General features: G+C 34.0%; 1 protein-coding gene and 1 non-coding gene across 2 annotated transcripts; one reads left to right on the top strand and one right to left on the bottom strand.

Moving 5' to 3' along the window:
- Window positions 1-2,068: 2,068 nt before the first annotated feature.
- Window positions 2,069-3,320, bottom strand: LOC133034089 (uncharacterized). The gene is made up of 2 exons (XM_061109109.1): window positions 2,981-3,320; window positions 2,069-2,856 (listed from the first exon to the last, which is right to left on the bottom strand). Exons 1-2 carry the CDS (start codon window positions 3,318-3,320, stop codon window positions 2,069-2,071), a joined length of 1,128 nt encoding a protein of 375 aa, XP_060965092.1.
- Window positions 3,321-3,938: 618 nt separating this feature from the next.
- LOC133035220 (small nucleolar RNA R71) lies at window positions 3,939-4,045 on the top strand. The gene has a single exon (XR_009686500.1). It is a non-coding gene; the product is annotated as a small nucleolar RNA R71 (small nucleolar RNA).
- The last annotated feature ends 9,699 nt before the right edge of the window (window positions 4,046-13,744 follow it).

The following is a 13,744-nucleotide window of genomic DNA, read 5'->3' as shown; positions in this document are numbered from 1 at the left end:
AACACAAAAGACAATACACAAGTAGCACAATACAAACTAAAAAAAAACGACACATAATAGAAAATATAAAATAGCTTAGGTATGAGAAAACTCCCTCTACTCGGAGTCCTCGTGGGGCTCCTCCGTATTCGAAGCTGATGGTCCACCCCACGGGTCTAGAACTTGCTGAGGGAATCTGTGGGAACTTGGCAGCCACAACAAATGCGTGGCGTCACCCTCTTGAATGTTAGGCATTTTTCTTTGGTTGAAGACTACACAGCCACAAAGAAATTCCCCTCTTCTTTTCTCTTTTTAAAATTTGTCCAACACCACACTACTAATTTTTTTCTACCACCACTCCAATCTATCCAAGATCACAACCATAATTTTAAAACTACTCCAACTATTTCAGCACACTTCACCAACTTCAAGAGTCACTCACACTCAACCCAACTACTAGGATTGCACATTCTCACAAAATATACATATTAAATTCTATCCACACACCAAACTCACACTTCTAATCACACCAAGCTTCCAATATCACACCAAGAATTTTACAATATAATCAGCCACGGCAAGTAACTCCCAACATCACACCAAATACCCTTACAATATCAATAGTACTCAAATTAGATCCATCACTACTTGGCAGCCATGATAAATTTGTCACTGATAGTTTCAGAACCAATTCAAAACTCCACTTAGCAAAGTTATCAAATTTAACACACCCACACACCTCCACTTACTACTCGGCAGCCAAGAACAAATCGAAATAAACAAAAAATTAGCAGTTTATTCTTGACAAACCAGTGGGAATTTGTTGTGATGGATCAGCTAGCAAGAATGAATGGAAATGATGATGACAAAGGCTACTTCTGGTGGTTGAACGAAGCTGGTAGTTTTGTGCGTTGAATGGAAGCTCGGGTGGGTTGTTGCTAAAAGATGAACGTGATGGTGAAGGTGATTTCAGGTGGACGGCGAACGTTGGGACTCGTGGTTGCTGAAGCTTAGTTGAAGGGGAGTTCGGTTGATGCAGGGAATCGTATGGATGATGGATTTGGGCGAAGTGGTGATAGTGAGTGGCTGAGTTGATGAATCGGAGGTTGAGTCGACAAGAAGATTGCTGGGTTGACGAGGTGAACGGAGTCAAGTGCGGGTTGAGTTGGATGATGAGGGCTTCAGGTGGAGTTGCTGGTTCGGTTGGTGAAGGGAAGTGAAGAAGATGATGATGAATGTGTTAGGGTTCTAAACATTGGGCTGAACTAAGTGGGCTGGGTGAATAGTGAGGGGGCCCAGTTGAATAAAGACTAAAAGATTAAAGCACCAGTGATTAACCTATGTTTGCTTTATTTGGTATTTTGAGTACATTGGTCAACTAAAGTACATCAGCCCAAATGATTGGACTGAGTAAAAAGAATTGCACCCAATGATTTCTCCATTCAACAAATTTTCAATCAAATGTTCTTATTGTTTTCAACCCAACAACTCCTTTGATAAGCCCAATATCAAAACACCTTTGCTGCCAAATAAAATTGCTAAGCCATTGCTATAGCAACTGGGCATATCTCTTCCACCCCAAACTTAATTCTTTTGCCCAATTTAAAATTCCTTCACTTCCACAACCTTCTTCACTTGATTCTCTGCACAAAGAAAAGAAACACTTTCTCAATTTCACCATGACATTTATTCATAACTAAATATAATATAATACATATATATATTTTTCTTTTTTTTTCTATATATATATTTTTTCTTTTGCTTTTTTTTTTTTTTCTAGGGGTGCCTTCATTGAGATTTTTTTTTTTCTTTTCATTCTTTTTTTTCAATTCAAACTTTTTTCTTTTTTTTTGGCACCCCCAAATTACAAGTCTTAAACATTCTTCAAAGAGATAGAGGTCTTTTCTCGGTTGACCTCTCCACCCCCAAACTTCACTCCTTGGCCTTTCACTAAGAATTTTCTTCTTAAAAGTGCATCACGAAGTTCCACCACCCCATCGGGGTATACTCTCACCACCATGAAAGATCCATCACATCTTGAATCTAGTCGTCCATGAGTAGCCTTCGTTAAAGAGTTGGAAAAAATCACTTATTGCCCAACTTCATACATTTGAGACCGAAATTTTTTACTAAGCTTCTTTTTTTTTCTCTTCTTTTTGGGTGGTTTTTTAGAGTCAAATGATGCTTTGTTTTTGCTTTCTTGTGCCTCGTGATCCTTAGCAATTTCTTTAAGGAGAATCTTCTTTCTCTCCTTCTTACCAACTTTAAATTTGGACTCCTCAACCATGTTAGGATCCATATCTCCAATTGCTAAGCATTCTCCTATTGCATCCGGAGCACGTATGGGATGGAAAACTTTAAATGTGGCTTGCTCATCTTGAGCTCTCATGGTGAGCTCTCCTTTTTCAACATCTATCAAAGTCCTTCCCGTGGCAAGAAATGGCCTCCCTAAAATGATTGGAACTTCCCTATCTTCCTCATAGTCAAGAATAATGAAGTCCGCCGGAAAGATGAACTTATCTACTTGTACCAAAACATCTTCAATTTTTCCATCTGGATGAGCCATGGAACGATCCGCTAATTGCAAAGTGATGGTGGTTGGCCTTGCTTCTCCAATTTCCAACTTCTTGAAAATAGACATGGGCATGAGATTAATACTAGCTCCCAAATCACAAAGAGCTCTTCCAACATCCCGTCCCCCAATAGAAATCGAAATTGTAAAACTACCCGGATCCTTCAACTTCGGTAGAATCTTACTTTTCAACATGGCGCTACAGCTCTCGGTCAAAGCGACCGTTTCAAACTCGCCAAGCCTCCTTTTCTTTGTCAAAATATCTTTTAAGAACTTGACATAATTTGGCATTTGCTCTAGCGCTTCTACCAAGGGAATATTGATATGGAGCTGTTTCAACACATCCAAAAACTTCCTGAATTGCCCATCTTGCTGCTGTTTTCGAAATCTTTGAGGAAATGGAAGGGGTGGTTTAGGACTAGAACATACTGGTGCGGAGCTGACTGTCAGGTTGCTGACCCTTTGCTATATCAACTGGTCTGGTATCAGCAAATTCCTGGACAGTTTTGTTACTCAATTTTTCGTTAGTTTGGATTGAAGTGGGCTCCCCACTACCCTTTATTTCCTCCTCAGAATTTTTCAGATTCTTGCCACTCCTTAGCTGAATGGCGTTGCATTGCTCCTTCCCATCCCTCCTTGGATTCTCCGTGTCACTAGGCAAAGAACCTTGCGGCCTAGCTTTTAATTCATTGGCCAAATGTCCAAGTTGCAACTCTAAGTTTCGAAGAGAGGCAACTTGACTTTGTATCACCGCATCATTTTTGGCCATATAATCCCGCATTAGACTCTCCAAAGAGCTTGGTTGGGAATTTTGGGCATGTTGTGAATGTCGCGGTTGTTGTGAAAAACCCGGTGGATATGCTTGTCTTCCTTGGGCTGGTGCGGTGCTTGAGCTTGCTCCTGGACCCCCCAAGAAAAATTAGGATGATTCTTCCATGCTTGATTGTAAGAATTTGAGAATGCCCCATTGTTTCTATTAAAATTCTAATTTCCCATGTAACAAACGGACTCCGGATTAGATGGACACTTCTCAAACGCATGCCCTTCTCCACAAAACACACATGAGACATTATCACTTTGAATGGCAGCAGCTGGTTGAATATTTTTAGAGTTCCCAATACTCAAATTCTTCAAAACATTCGTCATGGAAGCCATTTGAGTTGTCAAAGCCGTTATTGCATCTACCTCAAGGACTCCCACCACTTTTCTACTTGTTGGAGCTCTTGTGTTGGACCATTGGTAGTTGTTACTTGCAATGGTCTCCAAAATCTCAAATGCTTCATTGTAAGACTTCGACAAAATAGCACCATTGGCCGATGCATCTAACACCATTCGAGAAGCTGCATTCAAGCCATTATAAAAAGTCTCCATCTGAATACAATGTGGAATGCCATGATGTGGACACTTTCGCAAAAGTTCCTTAAACCTCTCCTATGCATCACTTGTAGACTCATCTTCAAGTTGCTGAAAAGACATGATCTCACTTCTGAATTTTGCATTTCTAGTAGGAGGAAAGTATTTCCTCAGAAACTTCTCAGGCAGGTCATTCCAATTGGTAACAGAATCAGGAGGCAAAGTGTTGAGCCATGATCTAGCTCGGTCTCGCAGTGAGAATGGGAATAGCTTCAACCTTAACACCTCTTCACTTACTCCTTGGATCTTGAAAGAATCACTCACCTCCAAGAATGAACGGAGATGGAGGTGAGGATCTCTAGTTGGCATCCCGCTGAATTGCCCCACGGTTTGGAGCATTTGAAACATCACTGGCTTGAGCTCAAAATGCGGTGCTTGTATTTCAGGCCTCACAATGCCTGGATTGAGCTCATTAAACATGGGGGCTGCATACTCTCGTATAGCCCTTATCATCATCATCATCATCATCATCATCATCATCAGCCATGATGTCTCGGCCCTTAGCCTTTTGAACCCTTCTTCTTCTTCAGAATGTGCGTTCAATCTCGGGATCAATAGGACCAAGTTCAAAGTCCTCTTGTTGGTTCATACACTATAGATACCTGAGATTTCAAAGACAAACCAGCAAGATTAAAAGCACAAAAATTCTTAGAATGTCAATTAGTTGATAAAACAAAATTTAGAACTAAAAGTCCCCGGCAACGGCGCCAAAAACTTGTTGTGAAAATTATATTGCTTTATAATTGCGCAAGTGTACACAATCACAAACAAGTAATACAATGATAAGTAATCAAAGTTCGTCTCCACAGGGACTTTTTACTAAATAATGCAAAATCAACTAAGAGCAATTCCAAGAATTTCAAATAAAAATAAAATAAAATCACACATTAATTCACAAATAAAAATTTATAGCCTTGATTCTAAACTTGAGAACTAATTTTTTAAACTAAATAAACTAAAAAATAAGAAGCTAAAAGTGATTAAAGTGGTGGTAATTTCATATTTGGAAAATAGACTTGGGTGATTAATTTTCACTTGTATGTCCCAGTTGATACAGTAATGACCCAGCAATGACTCAGCAATCCTGGCAGAGTTAACAGATTTCCAAAAAACCAGCAAGCTTTTTCCAAAACTTACAATAAACCATTCATAATCTCAACAATGCATTCCTACATCAGATTAGACTACAAATAGCCTAATAAAGCATCAAATCTTTAGTTATGCACGGTAGTAAAATATTCTTATTTCACTACTAATTAATACCTAAAAGAAAAGGTAAAAAATCATGCATCAATTAGAGGGGTTCAACTAGGTCTTGCTTTTCAAAGTAAGATCTAGCTTGGTAAATGTTAAAAATGGCCAAAAATTAACATTCAATCAACATTTCATCACAACTAATTGAACTAAGACAAGATTACTTCATCATTGCAAAATCAAAACACTAGTCCATACAAGGGTTTATAACCACCCAAATGCCAAAGAGTTTAGTTCATAGCTGAAATTAAAAACAACAAACCAGAAAATAAATTGTTCATGGAGTTAAAGAGCAAATTAGAGAGAAGAAAATGATACAAAATGAAGTGGAGAGCAAGAGAAATGAGTGGTGAGCTCAAATCCTTTCTTTGGAAGTTGCCTTCTTCTCCTTCTTCTCAATCTTCTTCTTCTTTCTTTGTACTCTTTTTCTCTGTACTTAATTTCTTTTTGCTGCTGTAAGTTTTTCGTACTCTCCCTTTCAAAGTGCAGCCACCACTCTTCTAATGTCCTCCTCTTTTCTTTTTGCTCCCCAATTAGGGTACCAACGTTTACCCTAATTGGAAATCCAAGTCATCACCCACTTGTCCTTCATTTTCCACATGTTTGTTGAGTCAATAGTCAAATTCCGCCACCTCAGCTCCTTTCTTTCTTCATTAAAACCAGCTGGACTATCTGCCAAAATAAACTTACTGGGCTAACAAATTGCTACGCGATGATTGCTATAGCAATGCCAGTCAGCAATAAGCATTTTTCTGCTCATTTTTCTCCTTGTCCCAAATATTTCCAAATACCTATTCTTGTATTTTTTTCTGCTTAAAACACATAAAAACAATAACATAAGTCTATTTAACACTTACTAATACACACACTTCCATTTATTACAAAGACACAACAAACTAAACACAATTACATAATATATACATTAATTGCTCCACAATTCACATTAAAATTCAAGCTTAAAGATATAAAAATAACTCTAAATCTTAGAAGTGAAACGATGATATCCTTCGAGCTTGGCTAAACAAAGATAAATGGTGGAGATCTCATTTCACTTCGCTGAAATATCATTTATACGGAGCTAAGTGTTTTAAGGATAAAATACATTGAAGGTGTAACGGTAACTTAGTGTCTACTCAATATAGATCATCTATTAGAGGGTCATTGATCAAATTAGGATTATAACAATGGATAACTAATAGCGTATCTATATCGTGGAACATATAGAGCGTTCTATATGACTGAGAGTGCAATTCCAAGTTTTAAGTGTAAATTCAATAAGGAATTAATAAGTTAATGAATTTACTTGGTAAATTCGGTTCGACTTATTGGAAGCTCGGTCAATATAGGCCCATGGTCCCCATACTAGTTGAGACCATACTGCTTGTAAGACTCAGTTAATTGATTTTAATTAATCAATTATAATTCTAAAGTTAGACTATGTCTACTTTATGAATTTTCACTAAGCAAGAGCGAAATTGTAAAGAAAAGAGATTCTAGGTTTTATTTATTAATTAAGAGACTTTATATGTCTAAATTAATAAATATATTAAATGACAATATTATTTAATAATTATTTTTTAGTTATTAAATAATTAGAATTGGCATTTAAATGGTTAAATTGGAAAATTGGCATTTTTGAGAAAATGAGATTGAAAAATAACAAAATGGCAAAATTGCAAAGTGAGGCCCATTATCCCTTATATGGCCGGCCACTATGTATAGTAATTACCATTTATATTTTTCATTATTTTATTGCCATACAATTCTAACCTAAACCTAGATGGCATTCTATAAATAGAAAGTGTTGGCTTCAGGAAATTATGACTTGCACATTGTTTCTTTCAGAGAAAGCCATAGCCGCCCCTTTCTCTCTCTTTTTCTCTCTTCAATTTCGAAATAGCCTTGAGTGATAGAGTAGTACCCACACACATCAAGTGGTATCTCAATCGTAGTGTGTAAGACTGTGAAGAATCCAAACAACAAGGAGGAGAATCAGCATCAAGGAAGGAGAGAAAGAGATCTAGGTTCAGATCTTGATTATGCTCTGCTACAGAAAGGAATCAAGGGCTAGAGATCTGAACGGAAGGAGTCATATTATTCTGCTGCACCCAATGTAAGGTTTCCTAAACTTTATATGTGTTTATTTCATTGTTTTAGAATTCATATTAGGATGTTAATAAAACATACATGGTAGTAAATCTAGATCCTGGTAAAATATTTCCAACACTAACCTATTCCACTGAGACAAAAAGTCAAAGTTTTGGTGTCGGTCCTAAACTAACACTATTGACTTTTAGTGTTGTTTGAAAATCGACAATTAAATTGTATATATATGTTTTTTTATTTAGTGTCGTTTTAAATCCACACTATTGAGTTTTGATGTCATTATACAATCAACAATTAAAGTGGTGTTATTTCTAAACCGACACCTAAAGGGGTGTTTGTGAGTTTTGTTGGCTTTATAACTGACACTGAAAAGGTTTTTTTAGAAGTTTTTAGTGTCAGTTTAAAACGACATAATGTTATTGGCTGTAATATCTCAAGATCAGTAAATAGATTAACAACCCTAATTAAAATAGATTAATTACAATTGAGTAATTATATTTATTACATAATTAATTATATGACATTATTTGATAATGATTGCATTTAAGATCATATTTACGTGTTAGGGGTATTTTCATAATTTTGACTTGAGAAGGGTAAAATTTGTAATTTTGATATTTATTGTGTTAATAGACTATATTATTACATATTATGTTTATATTGTTTTATGGGTAAATGGTGGCAAAATCCTCAAAACTTTTATTTTGGTTTCACTTAACTCCCAAAATTTAAATTTGGACGGTAAAATCCCCAATACTCGTATTCTATTATCAATTTAATATTTCCGTCTATTTTAGGTGTTAAGTGCCATGTTGGACTGGACACAGTGTACACGTGGCACAATTTTATTGGTCCACGTAAAAAATTATTTAAAAAAATTAAAAAATTAAAATAAAATTAATTTGAAATTTAAAAATAAAAAATTATAAATAAAAAAATAATTTTTCTTCTTTTTTTCTTTCTTTTTTTTTTTCTTTTCTTTTTTTTCTTTTTCTTTTTTTCTTTCTTTTCCATTTTCACGACACCTTCTTCTTCTTCTCTCTCTCTCTCTCTGGTATGGATGCAGGTACTAGGTGCGACGCCATTGCCGAGGACCACCGAGCCGGAACCGTTGCCGAGGACCACCAAGCCAGCACCGTTGCTGAGGACCACCGACCCAGGTGGAGTCACCGAGAACCACCGCGTAGAACCGATTGATCTCAACCACGTACCGCGTAGAACCACCAAGGACCACTACATAGAATCGTCGATCTCTTAGCTGATTAGCCCCGATTCTCTCTCTCAGCCCCGATCGATCTCAGCCGCGATCGATCTCCTCTCTCTCTCTCTCTCCCAATATCGAACCTTTCTCTCTCTCTCTCTCTCTCTCTCTCTCTCTCTCTCTCTCTCTCGATCTAGAGTTTTTTAGATTTTTTTTGCAATCTTTGTTGTTGATATTTTGTGTATACATATCCCTATTTGGATATTTTTGTGTTCTTTGGATTTAGATGAAAAAAGATAATAGTTGTGGGGAAATAAATTTAGGGTTTTTAAGTATGAGTTTTGGGGCTGAGATTTTGTGTATATATATATGTATATGTGTGTGTTTGTTTATTTTTTAGATTTGGATTTGTTTAAATTGGTTTGAGTTTTGTTTTGTTATTTTTATTTTGTGATTTGGATTTAAAAAATAGGTTGTGTGATGATTTCGGTAGTGGTGGGTGGTGTTTTGTTTTGATTTTTTTATTTGTGATTTGGATTTAAAAATAGGCAATGGTGGTGGTTTCGGCACCTGTAGGTGGTGGTGATTTTAGAAATGGTGGGTGGTGGTTTCGGTGGCTATGAATGGTGGTGGTGGTGATAATTTGTGACTGAAAGAAGAAGAAAGAAGAAGAAGAAGAATGAAAACTTAAAAAAAGAAAGAAAATGAAAAAGAAAAAAAAAAGAAAAAGAAAAAGAAAGGATGGAAAATAAAACAAAGAAAAATTATTTTTTTATTTATAATTTTTTTTAATTTTAAATAATTTTTTACGTGGACTAATAAATTGTGCCACGTGTACACTGTGTCCAGTTTAACATGCCACTTAACACCTAAAATGGACGAAAATGTTAAATTGCTAACAGAATAGGAGTATTGGGGATTTTACCGCCCAAATTTAGATTTTGGGGATTAAGTGAAACCAAAATGAAAGTTTTAGGGGTTTTGCCGCTATTTACCCTTATTTTATTGCATGTAGTTCTTGACAAGTTAGCGCGATATAGTCATAATTAGATATTTTGGGCTCGAGCGAGGTTCGGGGTCCAAAATTATTTTATTGTGTGATTATGTGAATATGTTTTCATCGGGATGCCCTTGATTATGTTATAAGTTGAATTTTAACCTTAGGGGCAAAATGGTCATTTGACCAAATATTACCAAAAATTAAGATAAATCATTTTTTTTTGGCTGAGTTGAAATCAAATAATTTTTATTTTCTATTTTATGAACCCATTCCCACTAACCCCTCTCTCTCTCCTTAGCCTCTTGTAAAAAAAATTGTTATCTCTTGTAATTTCTTAGAAAGAAGCTAGCTCTTGGAGTTGGTTTGTGTTGTTTGATTGAAGTGGATAGAAGGTAGTTCAAATTCCTTTAATTTTCTTGCAATTTTAATTTTAGAAAGTTGAATTGCATGTTGTGTTTTGGTAGATTGATGATGAGAACTATAGCTTTAAAAATTAGGTTTTTGATTATTTTTTTAAGGTTTGAAGTTGGAATTTTATGCTGTTATTAGTTTTGTTTTGCAGTTAGATTCAAGAGTTTAACTTTTGTTTATATAGTTCTAAATTGAGAGATTTGAGCTTGAAAGTGTATTGTGGCTACTTTGAGTTCTTAAGAGCATGTGTTTGTTCGGAGATTTGGTGTTTGGGGTGATTTGATTTTTGTATGTTGGAATGAGTGTTTAAGCATGTTATTTGTTGTATGGTATGTTCGAAAAATACTTTAATTTGGCTTGGAAGTCAATCTCTAAGGTGTGGTAGGTTTTGGTTTTGAATTTGGTAAGTTGGTTTTGGTAAATATATGATTTTTTGGGTATTTTTTGGGTTTTTAAATCGAGTAGTCACGACCAATTTATGGTGGTCGCGACCTGATTCAAGACCAGAGAGGGTGAGCCCCTGTTTAGCCCAAATCAATCATAGCATCCCATACTCTAAATCTTTTCCAGCCTAAAACCATAATGACCCATATCCTCCCGAGGAAGGCGACAGTTAATAAATGATCGATTGAAACCCAAGGAGGAGTAGAACCGAGAGTTTTTTGAAAGATCATTTAATGAGGGTTTCGACCTAATTGAAAAGCAGTGATAATTAAATGTTGTGTAATTATGAAAAAAGGGTAATGGTGGAAAGATAGAAAAAGAAAAGAGGTGAAGGATGGCATCACGCTGATAATAGAAACTGGAATGGAAGGACTAGAAGTCTAGAAGTAAAGAGAGATAAATCCCTAGATTATTCTAGAGCAAGCAAGCAGTAATTTTAGTTTTTTTTTTTTAACATAAACTTTTGAAATTATTATTACTAATGTTGTGTCATACACATTTATATTTGGTACAAATAACAAACTTAGAATGTTCCAAAAACACACAAAACACAACACCCTCGTTTATGAGAACTTAGTAGGGGTGTTCATCAAACCAGACTGCAAAAAAAAAATACGATTTGAAATTTTTTACGGTGCGGTCGCGATTTGAATTTTTCTAAAACTACGCGGTGCGGTGCGGTGCGGTGCAGTTTGCGGTTTTGAATTGTTATTATGCAGTTCAAACCGCACCGCACCGCACATTATAAAAATACCAATTTTTATATTTATTTAGGTCCAAAATGTGAATGTCCAACCTAAAGTCCACTAATTATTGTATTATTGAAACTTATATTTTTGTTCATATTTATTTTCAGGCCTTATGGTATTTTTGACAAATGTTGCTCAAGTTTTGTTGTATTTGTGATAGTTTAATTATTGGTGATAGTCCAAACCGCAATAACCGCTAAACCGCACCGCATCACAAAATTTTTTGCACTGCAGTTTCTGTAATTTTTTAGTTTTGTGGTGCGTGTGCAGTTTGAAAAATTAGAAAAATCACATGTGCGGATTAGTTTAAAAAAATAGTTAAAAATCACACTATGAACACCCTAGACGTAAGTTCACACACATTTATGATTTCGAGATTGTACTTCCTTATAGATGAAAAACTCATCTATTATGCCCTTAGTTCAAAATAATGGAAAACTCATCTTATTTTTGCAACTTTAGAAGACTTTTTGCAAACTCATTTTGACAACTAACATACGAATTTGACTTCGAGCTTCTCATGATATTTTTAGATCTTTTCAAGAGATTTTCAAAGGAATAAGTTGATAATTACCTGTTTTTTTGGGTTAATTAACCAAAATTATCCTAAAAAGTATTTTAGTTAATTTGTACCTATTTTTTTAATTAATTTTACCAAACTACCCTTGCAACACAACTCTTTTCCATCTTTCTCAAAGTCACCAAGGTCTACAATCTCTACAGAATACAAATATTGCAACAATCACTGGAATCGACTCTGCTACAACCATTTGAACTACATCATCATCACCGCCTCTACTATAAACACCGGCACTACGTCTCCACCATACAAATTCTTGAGAGTAAGGAAGGGTCGGCGAAAAAGAGAGATAACCACAATAGTATTACTTGTCGCTACAGCTGCACAAAGGTGTTTATGGCTACGGTGTGGTTTGAACCTCAAGACGGCTCTGATTGCTGTTGATGGCTGCGAAGCTTTGAAAGAGAATTAGAAAGTACAAATCTAAGGAAGGAGATGACTACGAAGTCTAGATTTGTTTTTTTGTCAAAAGTATCAGAAAGAGAAAAGTTAATGCAAATTTAGAAAAGTGTGAAAATGGAGGGGTATAGTTGGAAGAAAGAATGAAAAAGAAAGTATAAATTAAAGAAATTTAGACTGCGGGTAAAAATGAGAGGCACTAAATTAAAAAGGGTATACCATCTAATTTCCTCATTTTCAAAAGTACCTCTTATTTAAATATTAAGTTGTCATCCAATAAAGATGAGAATAAAATCTTCTTAATTCTCATATATTAATCTAGTAAATTCCTTGGTTAAAAAATTAATCTACAAATATTCCTATAATTTTTTTTGAAACTGAATATTCCTATAATTTTATATAAGGAAATTTCCTCCAAGATCAATAATTAAAAATCCAAACAATAAATTTTTTATAAACTCCCAACCAGCCACATTTACTAATAAAAAAATTTGAATTATCTACATGATGCAAAGCTAAAATATAACTCATTTAAGAAAAATATATTCTAATAGTGTGTCAAAATATAATATAAATTACTCTAATAACAGTTAATTTAGTTTGGTAATAAAATTATAGGGTGATTCTACAATAACCCCCTTAAATGGGATGTACTGATACTTATTTCGGCATTCAGAAATTTTTTTTAGTTTAATTTTTTTTTCATATTCATGTACATTATAACTATTCAAGATAACCTACAAAATTTTGAGAAATTTCGATTAATTTACAATATAGAAAATAATGTTCAAACAGTCTATTTTACATGTGTATAAAATAAAATAGTCACGCGTGCAAGACACTGTTTGAACGTAGTTTTTGGCGTGTTAAACGTTTCCAAATTTCTTAAAATTTTGCAGGATGTCTTAAATAACTATAACGTACATGACCATGAGAAAAAATTTGACTAAAAAATTATTTCGGGTGCTAAAACAGATAAGGGTGCATCAATGTATCTATTTTAAGAGATACATTATAGAATTTCCAAAAATTATATTTTTTATAAAAAATATAATGTAAATTTGACACATATAGACACAACATTTGCTGTTATATAAAATTTGTATGACTATAAATACATTTTTATTATTGACTTTTATTATTTTATTAATATATTTAGTTATAATATTAATGATAAATTATTTATATATTTTTTATTGTTTTATATAATATAAATATAATAATATTAATGATAAAATTATTACTATTTTATACTTTTAATAAAAATAATTAATCTTCATTAATGTAAATATATTACAAAATATATATTTTTGGAATACTATTTTTTGTAAAAAAATTACATTTTTACATGAATTTTTTTTATATATTTTTAATATTTTTTATAAAAACAACACGAAAACAACAAAAAAATTACAAAACGACAATAAGTGTACAAAATAAAAGCCCTTACTTTTTATAAAAAAAAATTAAAAGAAATTATAAAAATATATTTAAAATTTCATAAAATTATATTCTTATAATTTTTTTTATATTTGTGAAATAATCCCAATATTTTATTTTGCCAAATAATGGGCAATTTGTGCATCTAATCTTTGTTCGTGTTAATAAGGTTGTCTTTTTCCCCTTCTAAAACGTT

Source organism: Cannabis sativa, chromosome 2 (assembly GCF_029168945.1).
Source record: "Cannabis sativa cultivar Pink pepper isolate KNU-18-1 chromosome 2, ASM2916894v1, whole genome shotgun sequence".
In the NCBI taxonomy this organism is placed as follows: Eukaryota; Viridiplantae; Streptophyta; class Magnoliopsida; order Rosales; family Cannabaceae; genus Cannabis; species Cannabis sativa.
Note: the sequence above shows the minus strand (reverse complement) of the source record. Positions and strands in the feature narration are given on the sequence as shown.